Source organism: Anabrus simplex, chromosome 3 (genome assembly GCF_040414725.1).
Source record: "Anabrus simplex isolate iqAnaSimp1 chromosome 3, ASM4041472v1, whole genome shotgun sequence".
NCBI lineage: Eukaryota > Metazoa > Arthropoda > Insecta > Orthoptera > Tettigoniidae > Anabrus > Anabrus simplex.
Window position 1 is genome coordinate 91,289,326 of NC_090267.1, and position 21,279 is coordinate 91,310,604.

General features: G+C 39.0%; 1 protein-coding gene across 4 annotated transcripts in view; it reads left to right on the top strand.

The window, feature by feature from the left end:
- LOC136867052 (UDP-glucosyltransferase 2) overlaps positions 1-14,334 on the top strand; it is a 161,117-nt gene extending 146,783 nt beyond the window's left edge. For all 4 annotated transcript variants that reach the window (XM_068227009.1, XM_068227006.1, XM_068227008.1 and 1 more), the window contains exons 5-7: positions 232-454; positions 6,995-7,214; positions 13,532-14,334. In XM_068227009.1, coding sequence (XP_068083110.1) covers positions 232-454; positions 6,995-7,214; positions 13,532-13,826 — 738 coding nt within the window. In that variant the 3' untranslated portion in view covers positions 13,827-14,334. The remainder of the gene's footprint in view (positions 1-231; positions 455-6,994; positions 7,215-13,531) is intronic.
- Positions 14,335-21,279: the final 6,945 nt, after the last annotated feature.

Sequence of the window (21,279 nt, forward strand, 5' to 3'; positions counted from 1 at the left end):
TAGCAGGAGTACCACTAATATAAGCAAATATTGGAGCATTTTCTATGATGTTCATGTACAAGCGTCCTTAACAGCTTTTTGCTATTTTTGATATGTTTAGTTTATTCATTCAGTTTTGTAACAAGGGAAAATCTACAGCCCTAAATTTACATAAAATACAGATGTATGAAAGTTTATTGGCTCATTTTGTCCGTGTTATTTTTATTATAAAAACCGGTATGTCTTTTACAGAACATACAGAGTTTCCTGGATGGTGCTAAACACGGTGTCATCTACTTCAGTTTGGGTTCCAACATAAGAAGCGACCAACTACCTCCGGAGAAAGTGAAGGAAATCCTTGAAGCGTTTTCTGAGATCCCACAACGCATTCTCTGGAAATGGGAGTCGGACTCACTCCCGGGTAAACCGAGTAATGTTATGGTGAAGAAGTGGTTACCTCAACAGGATATATTAGGTGAGAATGATGTTTGGTATATTAGAACTTAATGTGTGCTCCAAAAATAAGATGAACTTCTAGAAACTAACAGCTTGGAGGACTTATGCAGTGGACCAAGCTCATTCTGGCATTGTATCTCGCTGTTCTCGTCATCTTTATCGTGTGACCTCCGAAGACCAATTCTTGCTCCATTCCTACCCTGGCAGTAGGCGTGAATTGCTTTTCGTCCTTAATTTGTCTGAGTTGTGTAACCTGACACATTCATTTATGAAAAGAAAGACTTTTGATTACTTTCTTTTGAGCCTATGGCGTCCGCCTCTGTGGTGTAGTGGTAATGTGATAAGCTTCCACCGCAAAGCCGGCGCCATTCCTCCCCTCACTTTTCTTCTAACCTACTCCAAGTTCAGTATCCATCATTTTCTCGTAGCTTATCACCTTCTCTTTGCTGTCACCTACTATTAGCTGAGAAACAATGAGAATTCTCAGTTCTTTTCACTATATAACTCTTTGCCCACACTTCTTATATCTTTCTTAGCAACATACAGCAAAAGTCAACAAGTCACTGTATGATGATTTGCGTGACGTTATGCCAACATATTTAATTGGCCACCTCTCTGGTGTACTGGTTATTGGGATTAGCTGCTATCTGCGGAATCCCGGGTTCGATTCCCGGCTCTGCCACGAAATTTGAAAAGTGGATCCAAAAGTGGAACGGGGTCCACTCAGCTTCAGCAAATCAATTCAGTAGAAGAGGTTCTATTCGCGGTGGCTCAGCCATCCTCGAAGTGCTTTTCCATTGTTTCCCACTTCTTCTTCAGGCAAATGAAGAGTCCACTAAGCTATGAGTAGTAAACATGTACCTCCGTTCGTGGATTAATGAAGGCAATATGAAAATTGTGATACAGTTTAATATATATGCGAACGAGCGAGTTGGCCGTGCGGTTAGGGCCGCGGAGCTGTGAGCTTGCATTCGGAAGATAGTGGATTGGAACCCCACCGTCAGCAGACCTGAAGATGGTTTACCACGGTTTCCCATTTTCACTCCAGGTAAATGTGCGATATTTATCTGTCAGAAGTGGACTAACCTTTATATTAGTCGACATGGTGATGGCGGCAGATCACTTGAGCTGGAAGTGGAGAGACGCCATTTTTTCTGTAGATGAGTACATAAACACAGTGCTGCAGACAAGCAGAGATATGATCCAACAAATTTAATTTCCATGTTTTCTGATTCATAATCTCTCTGACTATCCGTGTTTAAGTGCTGTAAAGCGGAGTTCAACCAATCAGAAACGTTTTCTGTTTAAAAAGTAATTACAGCACGGTAAAGTGTCATTTCCCATACTCTAATGAGTACGAAAAGAAGGCATTTACGTCACAGTATGGAAGAGAATTTTATTTACAGGAGATATTGTTAATATACCCTTATTCTACATTCACAACTGAACTGATGACACTAGCCTACAGAATTGGTATTAACTGCAACAAAAAAGTAAGGACGAGAATAAAACAACACAAATATCAGTAAATTAATGTTCGTATAAAAAGTATATTGGCCCTTAATGCCTTTGCTGGCAGGACCTAGTGTTTACATATCTTCTGGTATGGGCTAGAGCAATTCTGTTACTTTCATTGATCTGTCTCAGTCTTATTCTTGGCTTTGACGAAATGAAAGTGACTGAGGTATGAGCGCTGCTAGTAATGCCATTCCTTATGCAGCCAGTCCCTGCTATGAATGGTGTGAAAATGTTGCTCATAGGGTCGATTGGTGCATGCATTTCAGTGGGCTTGGCAGACTGGCATGTAACAGCAACTTCTGGCTCGGTGAGAAAAGCAACGGGAAACTACCTCACTCTTCATTTCCCTAGTACGCCTCTTCAGTGATGCCTAGCCAGCTATGACAGCTGATGGCAGAGCTGTTGAGGATCCTACCACCGGAATCGCTGATGGACTGAACATACACACATACATACTATATACACATCGCCCCTTAAGAAACAATACCGCGTATCTGACAATGCTGTTCCTGTCCAATATTTTCCTCAAGTCTGGTCACGCCCCAGGGCCATGTATTGATATGCAGTCTATGAGAGCACTTTTGGATGAGTTTATTTTCTATGCGCTTGTGTAAAGTAAGGGGCTGCGTGGCCGAGGCGGTAAAGGCGTGCTCGGTTCGCCCGGAATGACGTGGGTTCGAATCCCCGTCAGGAAGTCGTAAAATTTAAGAAACGAGATTTCCACTCCCGGAGGTGCATATGGCCCTGAGGTTCACTCAGTCTACACCAAAAATGAGTCCCAGGTTAATTCCTGGGGGCAAAGGCGGCCGGGTGTAAAGCTAACCACTCTACCCCATAACGTGCCGAGGTTAACAATGGTGGAAGCCTTTTCCTTCCACTTCTCCAAGGGTCTTTATGGCCTGTACGGAGGTGACTTTGCTTTGCTTTTTGCTTTTTTTGTGTGTGTGTAAAGAAAAATGAGCGTTAAATACATCACACTCTAGGATGGGGTTATGTCATGCAAATATACATTCCTACATTACGGTACAGTAAGGTTTATTTTGCTTTACACTTACTCATAGGAAAATGAACTCAATGAAAATTGTTCTGACGGACTGCATATCAATATGTGGCTGAGAGGCGTGACCTGCCCTAAGGAACATAATGGATAGGAAAAGCATTGTCAGATATGCGGTGTTGGTTCTTAAGGGACGATATGACCTTCTATCACACTTGCGAATACAGTTGGTGCAACACAAACTCATGTAAAGAAATACGAAGCAATGGAAAGTGTATAATAATTTTCTTGGGTTCCCACTCAATCTCTGTAAATTCGAACACAGACCTATGCACAGTGTGACGATGGTTGAGTAAGGAATACACCATTGTACACTGTAGGTACATACAATTCACAGCTCTGCTGCTTTGTACACAGTAGCAGAGCTACTCCAGCATTCCCATTGGCTACTGTAGCTGTTCTGCGCTTCTCACAAGTGGATTACATGTATTCTCCAATTGTTTAGACTCCTTTTGGAGGACTACGGTGATTGTGAAGAATAGTAAATCACATATAATATTTCTTTCGACGAAACATTGTTGTTATATGATCAATAGTTTCTACTTACTTGTGGAAAGTAGAAGTTCGTAAACGATGGCCACCGAATTTGTGATTACCTACACATTTTCAAATGTCCGACTGGTCTCTTCACCTGTTCCTGTTACACAAAGGCTTTGATATAAAAGGATATTATATAATATTTTGTGTGACCACCGAGTTACATGCCTTGGTACTCCAGACAGACCATCGAATGTATACAGTTGTATTACAACTTAATTATCAATAGTAGTCTAGTATTATTTTATTGATATCGACTGCAGTAATTTCATTATTAAGGTTTTCGTTCTTATTACTATTATAACTGTAATTTTAAATTACCTGGGAGATAAGAATAACAAGACCGGTCACGTGTTCGTTGTAGTACTAGTCGCATAAAAACTTCAGTCAAGAAATCGCGAGGTCGATAACTAGTTCAAATAATCTGTAACTAACATGTTATGAGAATACAACATTTATACAATCACCAGAATGAATCAAGATGATATTCAACACGAGTGCAATTCTGAAGGTTAATGTGTTCACCAATGTCGGCTGCGGAAGAAAGACAGGTTACTCAGTTCCCTCCATATCGTCGTCGTCACCATCACTGTCGGAGTCGTTCACTATCCCTCCTATGACATCGTCTAATAACTTATCTATAATTCACATTCATTTTCCTTCCGTCTCGATGACGTGTTTTACATACATTTCCCAACTTTGAGGGGTCACTAATGGCTCTGTTTCTAGAAAATAGAACTCAGAGAATTAGAATAAGTGAAGCTTTATCTCTCCCTGTAAAAATTAAGAGGGGAATTCCTCCGGGCAGTATTATTGGACCTTTATGTTTTCTTATATATATCAATGATATGTGTAAAGAAGTGGAATCAGAGATAAGGTTTTTCGCAGATGATGTTATTCTGTACAGACTAATAAATAAGTTACAAAATTGTGAGCAACTGCAAAATGACCTCGATAATGTTGTGAGATGGACTGTAGGTAATGGTATGATGATAAATAGGGATAAAAGTCAGGTTGTGAGTTTCACAAATAGGAAAAGTCCTCTCAGTTTTAATTACTGCGTTGATGGGGTGAAAGTTCCCTTTGGGTATCATTGTAAATACCTAGGTATAAATATAAGGAAAGATCTTCATTGGGGTAATCACATAAATATGACTGTAAAAAAAGGGTACAGATCTCTGCACATGGTTATGAGAGTATTTAGGGGTTGTAGTAAGGATGTAAAGGAGAGTGCATATTTGTCTCTGGTGAGACACCAAGTTGAGTATGGTTCCAGTGTATGGGACCCTTACCAGGATTACTTGATTCAGGAACTGGAAAAAATCGAAAGAAAAGCAGCTCGATTTGTTCTGGGCGATTTCCGACAAAAGAGTAGCGTTACAAAAATTTTGCAAAGTTTGGGCTGGGAGGACTTGGGAGAAAGGAGACGAGCTGCTCGACTAAGTGGTATGTTCCGAGCTGACAGTAGAGAGATGGCGTGGGAAGACATCAGTAGACGAATAAGTAGGAAAGATCACAATATGAAGATAAAGTTGGAATTCAAGAGGACAAATTGGGGCAAATATTCGTTTATAGGGAGAGGAGATAGGGATTGGAATAACTTACCACGGGAGATGTTCAATAAATTTCCAATTTCTTTGCAATCATTTAAGAAAAGGCTAGGAAAACAACAGATAGGGAATCTGCCACCTGGGCGACTGCCCTAAATGCAGATCAGTAGTGATTGATTGATTGATTGATTGATTGATTGATTGATTGATTGATTGATCGATCGATTGATTGATTGATTGATTGATTGATTGATTGATTGATTGATTGATTGATTGATTGATTGATTGATTGATTGATTGATTGATTGATTGAATCCCTTCTAGCAGCAGTTTTCTTACTTCCGCAAGGGTGAATGTTTTGTTGTTCCTAACCACGTGGCTCCACACACTTTAAATAGGATTTAAAGAACAATGGTACGGAGGTAACCTTAAAACTTGCCTCCCCCATTGCAATACGATATCATCTACTCGATACGCGCCACACGAGTGGGGATGACATTTAGAAGTAGCGCCTACTAACCTCGTCACATTTTCGAGACTACTACCAGGATTTGCGTCATTGAACTTCTTAAGAACTTTGAGAACACACTGTTTTTCTCCACTTTTCAATGCTCGTCCCTTTCTATGCTTTACGTAAGAGTGACCAGGCTCACCCATCTTCACTCCACGCGGCACTTTAACAAAGGTTATGTAAACGTAAATTAAAACTTAACTAAATCCTAAACACCACGACAAAGACTGACTACCAACTTAATTTGTAATGATATATTTATACATAACAGCACAAAAGAAACTCGTAATAATACGCGAAGTCACTAGCGCGCCAATAACACCCGGAACACACCAGTAAACAGAAAGCACATGGATTACATGTTAGCTAAACGAACCGCTACTGAATACTGCAATGGCTGTTCCGCTGTTGACACATCGTCCCTCTCAAAAGGCATTTTAATGCACGAGTGCCACATATAAATTGCTTCGCCCGGAAGCACGTGGGTTCGAATCCCCGTCAGGAAGTCGTAAAATTTAAGAAACGAGATTTCCACTCCCGGAGGTGCACATGGCCCAGAGGTTTACTCAGCCTATACCAAAAATGAGTACCAGGTTAATTCCTGCGGGCAAAGCTGGCAGGGCGTAGAGCTAACCACTCTACCCCATCCAGTGCCGAGGTTACGGATAGTGGAAGCCTTTACCTTCCACCCCTCCAAGGTCCTTCATGGCCCGTACGGAGATGACTTTGCTTTGCTTTTTACCACTTATACATTGAAACTACGCTGCTTTATAAAAGTGAAAATTGAAGACAAACGGATTTAGTTGACGTATATATATTTTACGCGGAAATATCATTACTTAACACATGTAAGGTATTTTTAACTCCTTACCAAAAGATAGACAAAACCACGGCATTTATCACATGTTTTTGGTGTTTACCTTATATCCCAGGTTATTTCATTACTTTTATTATTATTAACACTTCATTATTGCAGTTGATATTTATTACTAAAACTGCTGTTATTACGGCACTATTAGTATTATAATTATTATGGGAATAAATTGCTTGAATTTAATTCTGATTTTACTATGTTAATAGATTTTTATTAATGCTTTCTCTTGTTCATCCTCAGCATAAGTATTATTGGTAATATCTTCAATATCAATTTCATATAAGGGGTCATTACCATTATTAATTTTACCTTCGCTTGACAGTATAGTGTAGTTTATTTATTTCGTTTTATTATGTACTTGTTTATTATCATGCATTTTATGCTGCCACCGATTGTAAGCCACTTGTGACTGATATAAATACTTACTTACTTGCTTACAAATCTGCAATTTTCCCTTGTAAACCCTCAGCCCCCTAATAAAGATTTATTTCATTTTATATTACTTTTTACAGCTCATCCAAACATCCGTGCTTTTATCATGCAAGGAGGAATACAGAGCCTTCAAGAAGCAGCGTATTATAGTATCCCAGTCATCGCCATCCCGTTTTTTAGTGACCAGATGAATAACGTAGCCAAGATAGATGACGCTAAAATAGGCATCAGAATACTGCTTCGAGATCTCAACAAACGTAGTCTTTTGGATGCTTTAGATCAACTTATTAATGGAACCAGGTAAGAAACACAGCATATCTAAATCAGAATCATCGTCTTCCATCATGCAGATGCTGCTGGGCCATGAGAAACATGGTATCCTCCATCTTACTTTGACGTATACGTTAGGCATTTCTTATCAGCTGCATGTAGTCGATTTTCACCCTTCTTTGTCAGTGGTAACTGTATACGCCATTTTAGTACATAATTGGCTAATGCTTTGTACATTATTTCCTTAGTCACTGTCATGTTCTGAAGGTCCAAATTGTGGCATTTGTTCCCAAAATACATTTAACGTGATGCCATGAAAACAACTTAATTTATTTTCTTTTGTTAACGTTTCACTTTCCATGAAACGCTCTCCGCAGTTGGTGGCTATCCGCGACTGGGAGGGAGGACTTGGAATCCAGTCCATTCATTCATTCATTCAGGATCTCACTCATAATGGAATGCTAACCATCTGTTTACCAATTCATGCAGACATCTACTCATTTAATTCAGTGATAAGGCATGTTGTAATGTCAGGATAACTCCGTAAGACTTGTGACACAAACGTAAGCTTTAAATAAGCTAAAAAAAAACATGGCACTACAGCCCTTGAAAGGCCTTGGCCTACCAAGCGACCGCTGCTCAGCTCTAAGGCCTGCAGATTACGAGGTGTCGTGTGGTCAGCACGACGAATCCTCTCGGCCGTTATTCTTGGCTTCCTAGACCGGGGCCGCTATCTCACCGTCAGATAGCTCCTCAATTCTAATCACGTAGGCTGAGTGGAACTCGTACCAGTCCTCAGGTCCAGGTAAAAATCCCTGACCTGGCCGGAAATCAAGCCCGGGGCCTCCGGGTAAGAGGAAGCCACGCTACCCCTACACCACGGAGCCGGCATTAAATAAGCTAAGGAAGGGGAAGATTCATATTACCCTAGACTATATAGCACTATTAGCGTCTAGCACAAAATAAATTATATTTAGTGTAGTAATAGTCATTGTAAGAAGGAGAATGTAATGCATGTGTCGAATTTAATGAATTACAATAAATTGATGCTCCCTCTCCACACTTTCAGGGGATCCGATACTAGGGGATTGGAGTATTCTCTTCTATTCTAATACTGCAATCTCGACTACAAAACTAGTTATAAAAGAGTAGATATCTGCGTTTTAATCACTTTTCTGCCGCCTTCGTACGCTATTTCATTTAATCTTTCTTTTTCTCCAGCGATTGTCCCTCCTGCTGGCGGGGTCTACTACATGAATTCGAAATCCTGTCTTGGGCCATGTCAGGGTGGAGATTGATACTCTTCAGATCCTTGTAAAGGGTATCGGCCCGTCGCTCGTTTGGTCGTCCTTTTGTTATCCTATCGGCGACTTCTAACATGTAACCCGTCTTCGTGATAGTGTCGATGTCTGACCTTAATACATGTCCAACGATCGTAGACGACTCTCGCGCGCTTTTTCTTGAGCTATTACATTTCATTTTATTCAAGAACATTAAATTAATCACTTAAGAGCAGTGATATTTTGAACCAAGCAAAGCAATGCAAAACAAAGCAAAGTCATATACGTACAGGCCATGAAGGCCCTCGAAGGGGTGGAAGGTAAAGGCTTCCACTATTTGTAACCCTGGCACTCGATGGGATAGAGCGGTTAGCTCTACGCCAAGCCGCCTTTGCCCCCAGTACAAAACATGACGACCTCGCCTCATACCTCTACCCTCCAGCGATAACCCGTTGTCTATTAGCGGCTTACAGGATTTACTACGTCAACTGTAGCCTGAGTTGCCAAATCGTCTATTGCACTCGATATGAAGAAGACAGTGGTTTGGCAACCTCTCCACACTAAACAAGGATCACGTAGAACTCGTTAACTCAGCAGGATGCAGACTGCTGGCTTCCATCTCGCTTCCAGGAACTGAAGCAGCCCATATTTTGCCCTCAAATATACTCATTTTTGGTGTAGGTTGAGTGAACCTCAGGACCATATGCAGCTCCGGAAGTGAACAACTCGTTTCATAAATGTTTCATCTTCCTGACAGGGAATGGAACCCATGTCCTTCCGGCTGAACCGAGCACGCCTTTACTGCCTCGGCCAGGCAGCCCCTAGGAGTAATGCAACACTTCATCAAAATGTATGCCTGCCCGTTAGTCCCGGAATCAGGCATCAAGTAAGATACAATTATATGGCATGTTTTTACGGTCGGATGCCCTTCGTGACGCCAACCTTAGTTGAGGAGCTAATGAAGGTGAAGTGAATTGCGGTAAATGAAATTGGGTAAGGAGGTGGAGCAACGTGAAAGGAATCGGCTGTAGCTTATTAATAGACGCTCTCCCGACATTTGCCTGGAAGTGAAAATGCGAAACCACAGAAAAACATTTTCAAGATAGCCGGCGGTAGGATTCGAACCCTCTGGTCTCCCGAATGCAGAGCTTGGCACGTTAACACGCGCGGCCACTCCGCTCAGTACACCACTTCATCAAAATAATGTCAATTTTTAACATTCACAACACAGAATGAATGATATTACTTCCCTTTTGTATTTGTAAGTCGGCTCCGCGGTGTAGGGATAGCGTGCGTGCCTCTTACCCGGAGACCCCGGGCTCGATTTCTGGCCAGACCAGGGATTTTTACCTGGGTCTGAGGGCTAGTTCGAGGTCCAATCAGCCTACGTGATTACAATTGAGGAACCCTCTGACGGTGAGATAGCGGCCCCCATCTAGGAAATCAAGAATAACGGCCGGGAGTATTCGTCGAGCTGACCACACGACGCCTCGTAATCTGCAGGCCTTCGGGCTTAGCAGTGGTCACTTGGTAGGCCATGACCCTTCCGGGTTGTTGCACTATGGTTTTTTTTTAAAGATTATCGCCATACCCATGGGGGGGGGGGGAGTGGAGTGTTAGGGCGGTTCAACACCCACCCCCGAAAATAAATGCCTTGACAAATTTAAGCAGCACATACACGTTTTCAAAAATTCAACCGATTAATTTAAAATGGTTATAAATTCAAGACATTTGGAAGTGAAACAATTGAATGTAATCTATAAAACTGCGCCTTCTTTAAAGGTTTTTCTCTAAATGTAGTTAACGAAATTTACTGAAAATTAAATGAAAATGTTGATTTTTGGTAAGATTTGCTTGTTGTTAATGTTTTGAGTACGGTTTGCAATATCTTTCAATTATCTACACTTCAGACCAAGTCATTCTTGTCTAAAATGTTTAGCTTGGGCCTGTTATTAATATCGTGTAAATACAGAACATGGAGAACATAGAGTATTGTCTAAGTATTGTAAGTGTTGATATACCAATATTTTAGGATGGTTATATCCTAGAAGCTTACGATAATCTTAACTTTTTGACATATTTGTTATCGGTTCATGTAAATCATATTTCAGATAGTTTCAGGTAGTTAAATTCTTCACCGGGCGAGTTGGCCGTGCGGTTAGGAGCGCGCAGCTGTGAGCTTGCATCCGGGAGATAGTGGGTTCGAATTTCACTATCGGCAGCCCTGAAGATGGTTTTCCATGGTTTCCCATTTTCACACTAGGCAAATGCTGGGGATGTACCTTAATTAAGGAAACGGCTGCTTCCTTCCAACTCCTAGCCCTTTCCTATCCCATCGTCGCCATAAGACCTAGGCCTATCTGTGTTGGTGCGACGTAAAGCAAATAGCAAAAAAGAAATTCTTCTCCTTTCCTGCCCTTTTCCAAGTTATCTGGGATCGGCAAATATGTGGATTAAGCCCTGTTCTACGGATGCCAGTTGCCCTTCCTGAAACAAACCCTATGTTGGACGGGGATTTATTTACTAGTACATGCTTCTATGGTGGTTAGTAGTGTGACAGGTTGTGAGTTGGGAAGGGGCATTTGGATCATCACAAACACTCGGTCTTCGACCTAGAAGAATGAACCAAATGTAATTAATATCCTCGGCCCATCCTTGTAATGAACCCGAGGACCTTCTCCAATACGCTGACTGTCACCCAAAATTGAAAATTAATTATTTTTGAACAGTTCGTAGTGGTCACTAAATAATTTCATCATTTTGAATTTTCCTTAGAATAATTGCATTTTGTAAAATCCTTACTTGTGTCAGCCGATTAACAAAACGCCAGTACTGAACTCAGAAGCAGCAAAATAAAAGCTTGCAAAGGGAATCTGTAGCCCGAAGTAAACCAAACAGATGTGGACCATCTCTTTCCTGGCATGTGTAAATTATTCTAATCCCTAATTCCACTTCGTATAAACAATTATTTGCCCCAATTTGTCCTCTTGCATTCCCACTTTCATATTATCATTCTCCCTATTTTGAAAATGTTATTTTAGTTTATTTGTCTATTACTAGATTTATATGCTTCGAAATAGTGCTATTTAGGATGTATGCCTATGTTACTCCTCTATCGCTTGCCTTTAACCTAGCGTGTGACATACTGGGCCCAGGTTTGCTGCCGGCACTGGGATTCGAACCCACTATCTCCCGGATGCAAGTTCACAGCCGCGCGCTCCTAACCGCACGGCCAACTCGCCCGGTAATTTTAATGTAAATACCTCCTAATTTATGGGTTGCAATTACGACAAAGCATACCATGCAAAAGAAATTCTTCATTACAATACGTGATAACTCTTATAGAGGAATTCTTTTTATTTATTTATTTATTTATTTATTTATTTATTTATTTATTTATTTATTTATTTGTTTATTTATTTATTTATTTATTTTATGCCTTTGTATGTGGCGAAGTTAGGGCTCACGGCCCTCTCCTACACTTAACCACACATACAGAACATAGTCACATGATTTGGAAAAATAACATTGTAAACACTTTCCAGAAACTACCTAAATTAATGGAGTAATATTAAAACATATTATAATTGTTACTTTTTAATGATTAATATTTTCTGCCTACATCACCTAACAATAGCTATAAATCATACTTGCACTCATACACACTAACATTCATACAAGCTGATCACGTATTTAAGAGGAAATCTCCACAAGACCGTTTAAATGTGCCTATTGAAGTACTATTACGTATAATGACGGGGAGAGTATTCCATATTCTTGCCCCAGACACTTGGAATGAGTGGCTGTATACAGATGAGTGTTTAGCCGGTATCATAAGGGTTGAAGTCGATCTGGTATTATGTCCATGGATAGATGAGAGGAAGTTAAAATGTGAGGATAGGTATTCAGGTGTAGGTTTAGATATTCCACTAATGTGAAGTGTGCAAAGACCTTTATCAGCGTTAGTTTATGATATGGAGCGCCGAGATTTTGCCATTCCTTCGTAAATGAGCTACCTCAGTCACAAAGTTACGGTCGTGCGTTGGACATTCTGCCTCTAATGATGTAAAATGTTGGTTCCAGATACTGTAAGTCATTTCCTACTTCATGCGAAAACAGCCTCACACTACAACAAAAACATTCGAGCAGAGCTGGAAAACATATTAAACGTTTGGGTGTAAATATAGATCCAGGATCGACTTGGGGGTCGTACATAGAAAAACCTGTGCGGTAGATTATTTAGGGTGTTATATTTGACCCATCATTTGAAAGATGCTGAAAAAATTACGCCCTTAATGTATACTTTGCATTGTTTAGAGTATCTTCAGTTTTAGTATCATCATCTGTGCAAAAGGTTTACAACTGTTGTGTTGATGTAGAAGAAGGCCGTTTGCATAATTTTCAAATATCCCTCACAAGACTTGTTATTAATCTCTCTTTACTGAACTTTTCATTACAACTACAATCGCTTTTGTTTGTGTCAACTATTACTTTAAATAAAGAATAAGTCTATTAAATATATAACATAAAAACACCACCATATTTTCGTACAATACTATGTATTTGTATCGGATTGATTTACTCAGGTGTAGACTGTGCAGAGCTCAGAAATCTAATACCATCTTATGGACAACATTTCTTAAAGAAAGAGGATGTAAATTCAAAAATATATACAAAGTGTTTAGCGAGTCCATGGCATTCTATTAATGAGTGCTTGGAAATTGACTAACATCACCTCAGGTATTTGCAGAAGAAAAGTATTCAAGCTCTTCAGGCTTTCTGATTCGTGACATTACCAGCATATCGTCCCAGTGTGGCAGTGGGCTTGTCATTTGGCTGACACACCTTTCTATACACGAGACATTCAGCAGTTTTGTAGCCTGATTATTTCTTATATACTTCTTATTCAGCAACCATTATCATCGTATTGTAGTTGCGTTTTGACTGTTACTTTTTTCTATTATCTTGTGGATGAGAGCTTTTTCATGTAACTGGTTTATGCTGCTTAAATGACTAACTTACTCACTCAATTACTTACTTAATTAATTACCTTCTGCTCTGTTTCAGTATTCGGAGTAATATGGAGAAGCTTGCTGTTATATATCGTGAAGAAATGGGAGAAACGTCAATAAACAAAGCCGTCTGGTGGATAGAATACGTAATTAGACACGATGGTGCTCGTCACCTAAGATCAGCAGCCCTGGACTTGACTTGGTACCAGTATCTTCTGCTGGACGTCATAGCCGCGATATTGGCTGCCCTTCTTTTGCTTTTTGTAGTCAGTTACATTGTGATTAAGAAAATTATAACGTTAGTAAAAAGATTTGTTAGTGGAGCACCTACAAAACAAAAGAAACATTAAGTGTTCATGACCGAACTCTACGTTAGCTGTAGTGTCAATATATTTTATTTGCTCTCTTTAAGATATGTGATAATATTTATATGAATAATAAATAGATGTGAGTCCACCGAAGTACTATCGGCTTCATTTTGTCTATTCCTTGCCTTTAATACTAAAAATTACCGTTCAATTTAATTTGTAATTTGTAATTTAATAGGTCAGTCTAGAAAATATGTATATTCTAAATATTTCCATTCAAGAGAAAATTAAAATCCACAGCCTGTTCCCAGTTTCAACCGTGTCAGGAATGGATTGATTTTTTGGAAAATTTCCCCACCGAATATAGTTATAGGCCTTAAGTAAAACTCTGCATTAGCGCTCGTAGTGGTGCTAAAGTGAAACAATGCGCTGACTCATATTAGGGCTCGTAGTAATAGTGAAAGGCAAACTCCTAATCTAATCGACCGGATGACATTGATTAAGAAAAGGATTGTAATTTTTAGGAACGAATAAAGAATATATTCTCATACTTTATTACATTTTATTTACCTAACATGCCTTAGCTCATATCTCTAGGTCGTCGCCATAAGACCTATCTGTGTCGGCGCAACGTAAAGCCCCTAGCAAAAAAAAAAAAAAAACATATCTCTAGGATGTTTTCAACATTGAGTTGCTTGCCTGAAGGAATAGAAATGTAGATTTTTGGTAAGTTAATCAATGGCTAGTTGTACAGTTCTATTCAGTTCTATTCAGTACTTTCTGATTATATTAGACATGTTTACGAAATTAATAACTGGTTTGACAAAAGGCAGTTTGGGTTTAGGAAAGGTTATTCGACTGAAGTTCAGCTTGTAGGATTTCAGCAAGATATAGCAGATATCCTGGATTCAGGAGGCCAAATGGACTGTATTGCGACTGACCTATCTAAGGCATTTGATAGGGTAGATCATGGAAGACTACTGGCAAACAAATGAGTGCAATTGGACTAGAAAAAAGAGTGACTGAATGGGTGGCTATATTTCCAGAAAATAGAACTCAGAGAATTAGAGTAGGCGAAGCTTTATCAGACCCTGTAATAATTAAGAGGGGAATTCCTCAAGGCAGTATTATTGGACCTTTATGTTTTCTTATATATATCAACTAGCAAGATACCCGTGCTTCGCTACGGTATTATACTGAAATTTATAATTGAATGCTTATTGTTTTAGATATATAATCCACCGAAATTCGCGATCTGCCTCGTTTTCTGCGAGAATCCACCAAAATTCCCGATCTGACTCGTTTTCTATTAGATTACGTCACGTTTCCTCCCATTTTTCAATCTTCCTTTCCAGCAATCGATTTCGTACTTCCCGGGCTAGGCTCAGGTATTCCTGACGGTCAGTTGAGTCCGTAAATATTTGCCATCTTTTCCTATAATAATTGTAATATGTATAAAATCCTTCAGGAGATCCGGCGCGGTGTCATATTGGGTGCTTTGGCGGCACTGAACCCGCGGCCGGACTGCATTCTTAGTCATTACTCGTCCAGGAGCCGTTGCCAGCGCGGTCCGCACATTTGACGACGGTCCGGAACATTATTATTATTATTACTATTATGTGTTGCTGGAGTGGCTGATGACAGGGAAAACCGGAGTATCCGGAGAAAAACCGGTCCCGCCTCCGGTTTTTCCAGCACGATTGTCACATGGAGTGACCGGGATTTGAACCACGGAACCCAGCTGTGAGAGGCCGGCGCGCTTCCGCCTGAGCAACGGAGGATACTTATAAGTACATTAAGAACAGTAAAATCAATTGGTCTCACCTCCTTCTACACCCCACCGCCGTTAAGTTTATTTACCGCCACCCCCGAACCTCCCCCCCCCCCCCAAAAATTAAAAGAAGGCTTGTTTCTTTATGTTTAAAGGAGATTCCAAACACCAATGTTCACGTCTATTGCCTTCAGTTTTGAGATATAAGTATCCCCATAAAAATTATTTACATTTTTCACTTCATTTCACACTACTCTTCCCCCCCCCCCCTAAGTGAATTTTCCCGCAAAAAATACTTGTTTCTTTAATAGTAAAAGATCTTCTAAATACCAATTATCATGACTCTAACTTCTTCAGTTTTGATTTATGTGTCCCCATGAAAGGAATTCAACTCCTTTACACTCCCACCCTCCAAGATGGTTTCCCCACCAAAACGCGTTTTTCTTTGTTTTTAAAGGAGATCTAAATACGAATTTTCACGTCTGTAACAACTTTAGTTTTTATTAGATGTATGCATTATCATACAATCAAGTCAATTAAATTTTCAATTCTTGCACACCCCCCCCCCCTTCATTGGATTTTCCGAGAATACGTCTTTCTTTACTTTTAAAGCAGATTGCAAATATCAAATTTCACGTCTGTAACATCTTCATTTTTGAGATATCAGTAGCCTAATTCAAAGAAGTCAACACCATTTTCAGTCACTTTTACCCACCCCCCACCAGCCAAGTGGTATTTCTGAAAACTAAAAATACACGATTCGTTATGTTTAATAGAGATAAAAAAACCATTTTTCACTTCTGTAATATATTAAGTTTTTTTAGATATACTGTAAAAATTCTCATTTTAAAATTTCACCCCTTTTGAGTTCCCCTTAAGTGGAGTTTCCAAAAACAAATCACTTATGTTTCTTTACATTTACAGGAGATTCCAAACACCCAGTTTTTACGTCTGTAACATTTTACGTTTCCAAGATATTCTGTAGATATAGTCTTTCAAAAAATTCACCCCAATTTGTCACTCCTGTTTAACCGCCATTAATTGGATTTTCCAAAAACTAAAAAATACGTGTTTCTTTATTTTTAAAGGAGGTCCCATATACAAATTTTTAGTTCTGTAATATCTTCAGGTTCTGAAATATAAGTATCCTCATTAAAAGCATTCAACCCATTTTTCACCCTTTTACACCCCTCCTATTGGGATTTACAGGAAACAAAAAATACGTGTTCCTTTATTTTTAGAGGAGATTCTAACTACCAATTTTTACATCTGTAAATTTTAAAGTTTTAAGATGTAGACACACTCATTTTAAAAAATTCACCCCCCAATATTTGGATTTTCCAAAAACGAAAGAATACGTGTTTCTTTACTTTTAAAGTAGATCCCAAATACCAATTTTCAGGTCTGTAATATCTTCAGGTTCTGATATATAAGTAGCCTCATTAAAGGCATTCAACCCATTATTCACCCTTTTACACCCTTCCTATTGGGATTTTCCGAAAACAAAAGAATACGTGTTTCTTTATTTTTAAAGGAGATTCTAAATACCAATTTTTATATCCATACACTTTAAAAGTTTTGAGATATAGATGCACTCATTTTAAAAAATCACCCCCTTTTCACCCCCCCCATTAATTGTATTTTCCAAAAACAAAAAAATACATGTTTCTTTATTTTTTAAAGAGATCCCAAACACCAATTTTCAGGTCTGTAATATCTTCAGGTTCTGAGATATAAGTAGCCTCATTAAAGGCATTCAACCAATTTTTCACCCCTTTTCACGATTCCTATTGTGATTTTCTGAAAACAAAAAATGCGTGTTTCTTTATTTTTAATGAAGATTCTAAATACCAATTTTTACATCTGCAAACTTTAAAAGTTTCTAGATATAGATTCACTCATTTTAAAAATTCACCCCCTTTTCACCCTCCCATTAATTGGATTTTCCAAAAACAAAAAAATACGTGTTTCTTTATTTTTAAGAGAGATCAAAAGTACCAATTTTCAGGTCTGTAATATCTTCAGTTTCTGAGATATAAGCACCGGTATCCTGATTAGGCATTCAACCCCTTTTTCACCCCTCCTATTGGGATTGTCTGAAAACAAAAAAATACGTGTTTCCTTATTTTTAAAGAAGATTCTAAATACCAATTTTCACATCTGTAAACTTTTAAAGTTTTGAGATATAAACACACTAATTTTAAAATTTCGCCCCCCTTTTCACCCCCTTAGCGACGGAATATCCAAAAATCCTCTCTTAGCGAGCACCTACATCTTAATATGACTATATCCCCAAAATTTCATTTCTTTATGTCCAGTAGTTTTGGCTCGCCGATGATGAATCAGTCAGTCAGTCAGTCAGTCAGTCAGGACAAGCTACTTTATATATATAGATGATATGTGTAAAGAAGTGGAATAAGAGATAAGACTGTTTGCAGATGATGTTATTTTGTACAGAGTAATAAATAAGTTACAACATTGTGAGTGGCTGCGGGTGACCTCGATAGTGTTGCGAGATGGACGGTGGACAATGGTATTGCGCCCTGGTGGGGGTGTGATAAGCGTCAAGCAATTATGATGAATTATTGAGGAATATATATTCATTTTCAGAATAAAGAATGTGCAGGCCAGGCCGAGATGGTATGGTGAAACATGCACAGACTATTGTCTCCACTGAGATTAACAAACACAATGAACGGCAGAATTAGAATTCTCAGAAATTGTGACGAAGGGGGAAAGAGAAAGGCACGAGTTGTTGACAAGTTGCGGAAAGTTTTCACAGCCCCGGGCTGAATAGGCAGTGGCCACAGCGCAGAGTGCCGGGTGCAAATTTCTGAGAAATGAGGCAGGGTATCTCCATGTACTAGCGGGAGTTGAACGCGGGGTTGGCACTGGAAGAAAAAATATGAGCCTTCCCGGTCACGTGGTTTAGGTGGACCAATGGAAAAATTCACTTGACCAAAGCAAGGCGACAACTTCGTATTGTAAGAAGCACTAGCGAGGCTAACTCCGCGGATTAAACTGATAGAAGGGAGTGAGTTATCAATTCAGAATAAGGTGGAATTTAGGAGCCTTACTATATTATAAAACATATAAAAAGTTAATAATTGCGGGAGATTGCATGGTGTAATTCTGAGAATTCATGGACGCTATTCGTTGATTGGCTGGAGGCCAGGGACGCCACAAAAGAGCGCGAAATCCCAGGCCGGGATACGGCAGCTAAATTCGCAAATATATCCATTACAGCGAACGATAATAGTTGAGAATTGGTATAGAGCATTTGAGAACATAATTACATCATTGGATATCATATTTAAGCAACGGGCCGAACCGCAAATTGTCGTATGAAGATATCGGGACTGCGCATCCTAAGATAACCTCCCCTGAACTCGGAAGAGAGGGGATACAATTATAAATATGAGGTCGTGGACAAGGACTGACAACTACTTTTGACAAAGCGTTCGAGCGGATACCACGCGGGGGTGCGTGACAACTTCTGATATTTTGTTCGAGCCGTAATTACGCCAGGGGTGCGTGTGTGTACTTACTCGCGGAGTAGGGTTCGAAGTATTATATTGTTACATAGTACAGTGATTCATGACGTAATGTAGCTCATATTACAGTCTTGAGCAGTATACTAGTATGAAGTGTTTCAAATAGACAGGACTCAGTAAAGCATAACTTACGGAGTGTGAGATTCTGCCGACAGATTAGGAAGTGCGTTACGTGAGAACGGTCACGAGTGTTTATGTCACCTAGTAAACAGTCGATTCTAAACTGATACCTGGTCAGCTACACGAACGTGAGACGGTAAATTCAAGTGCGCGCACGGGCCTGTTGTAAAGGGGATCCCGAGGTATCCCATGTTCCTAGTGTCCGGGAAAGGAATGAAGAATGTATATCTACATTAAGTGGGCTAGATACAAGGCCGAGAGTGTAAAATTTGTGAGTAGAATTAGGGTGGAAATTATTCCAAAGTGCTACAGTTATTTTATTTGTTTTTATCCAAAATGTGTAAAGTTGAAAAGGGTCAAGGAATAATTCTTCAAGCTGGCATGAATACCAGTGGAATGCAGGGCTAAGACTGGACGGGGCCTGTGCTTCTCGTCCGGCTTAGCAGACTACAAGGGCAGAGATGAGTAACCTTTTCAAATATTTGTAGATTGCTATCGTTAGGGGGAGGAAATCATATTATTTTATCATGGTAACTTGATTGTGAAACGAGCCGTTTCCGGCTCGTATAAATTCAAAGATAGATAGACAAAGGGACAAATTAATATGTACATGATTAGATCGAGCACTCATCATAATTTTGATTATTAAATAGAGCATAGTAGGGTTGAGTTGTTCATTCAAGTGCTTGAGTTGTTTGATGTGATATGGAGCACGTTTCACGTAAAGATAATGTTAATATTCATTTAGAAGTGCTTCCAGTATCGGAACTTTTATAGATATTAAGGCATGTGGTTAAGATAATCCAGAGGTAGGGTTGCCAAGTGATTTAAATTGTTGTGGGACGGAATGAAGTCCATTGACTTGTTTGTACATATCGCGAAGTTCGCCAGTGGACAAAATAATAATAATCTGTACGAGTGTCGAAGTAGTTACATTAATATTGGGTAATGTGTAAAGGCGTGTTTAATAATAATCTTTGAGAATAAAGGCACGGGCTTAGTTGTATAGAATGATTGCAAATCAAAGTAATTTAAATGTGGAGATATTATGTGGCATGAATATTTTATTTGGGCAGTGAATCCGATTTTAACACTAATTGTTGATTTAACGTTTTTGGACTCCATAATAATCATAAATAATTTTGGTAGAAACGAGATAGGCATTTTGATAATATGGTCACGCTATGTTTGAGGCCCAGAGTGATTTGAGCCAAAAGTTGAGATTTGGAGTTTGTGGGACAGAAATTCGGCCCGAAATGAAAGTGAATTGTACTGATGTTGATGAAGAAATAGATGGATCTTAAGGCCCACATAGAGGTTGTATTTATATACCGGTGTATTGAGTGGCAGAATAGAGTCCACACACCGAGGGTTAATTAGTGAAAATGTTTTGCAGACTTTCGATGGATAAATGGACTTCAAAATGCAAAAGGAAGGAATAATTTAACACTTAAAGAGATTGGAGGTATTTGCCCAACTGCGAGGTGTTAAGGGATTTGAGAATTGTCTTAGGAGCATATGGTCACCATGAATTAACGACAGTACGAAAATAAGGTTGCGGGTTCGAACACTATTATGTCCCGACCGATGTGAATTCGGATCTTGGTGATTTCTGTTTGGGAGAGAACGTATGTGACTAAATTATAAAGATGGGGCATAAACATAAAAATTCTCGAAAGAATAATAATATTAATAATAATAATAATAATAATAATAATAATAATAATATTTCAAGTAAATCATATCTGGATTGATTAGTGCCAAAATAAATCGGAATTGTAAAAGGGGTTATGCGTTAAACATATTAAGAGTGGACTACCGTGTAACAAGCGATATAAATTTTTTAATTAATAATAATAATAATAATAATAATAATAATAAATATTTGAAGGAGAAGAAGAAGAAGAATTTTTATTTTTATTTATGAAAACAATAATGATGGTGGGAATTGAATTGAAAATATTGAAATTTTCAAGCCACTTTAATAATGATAATATTTGAAAAAAAGGCTACTTTTTTTGAAGAAGAAGAATTTAGTTTTTTTTAATAT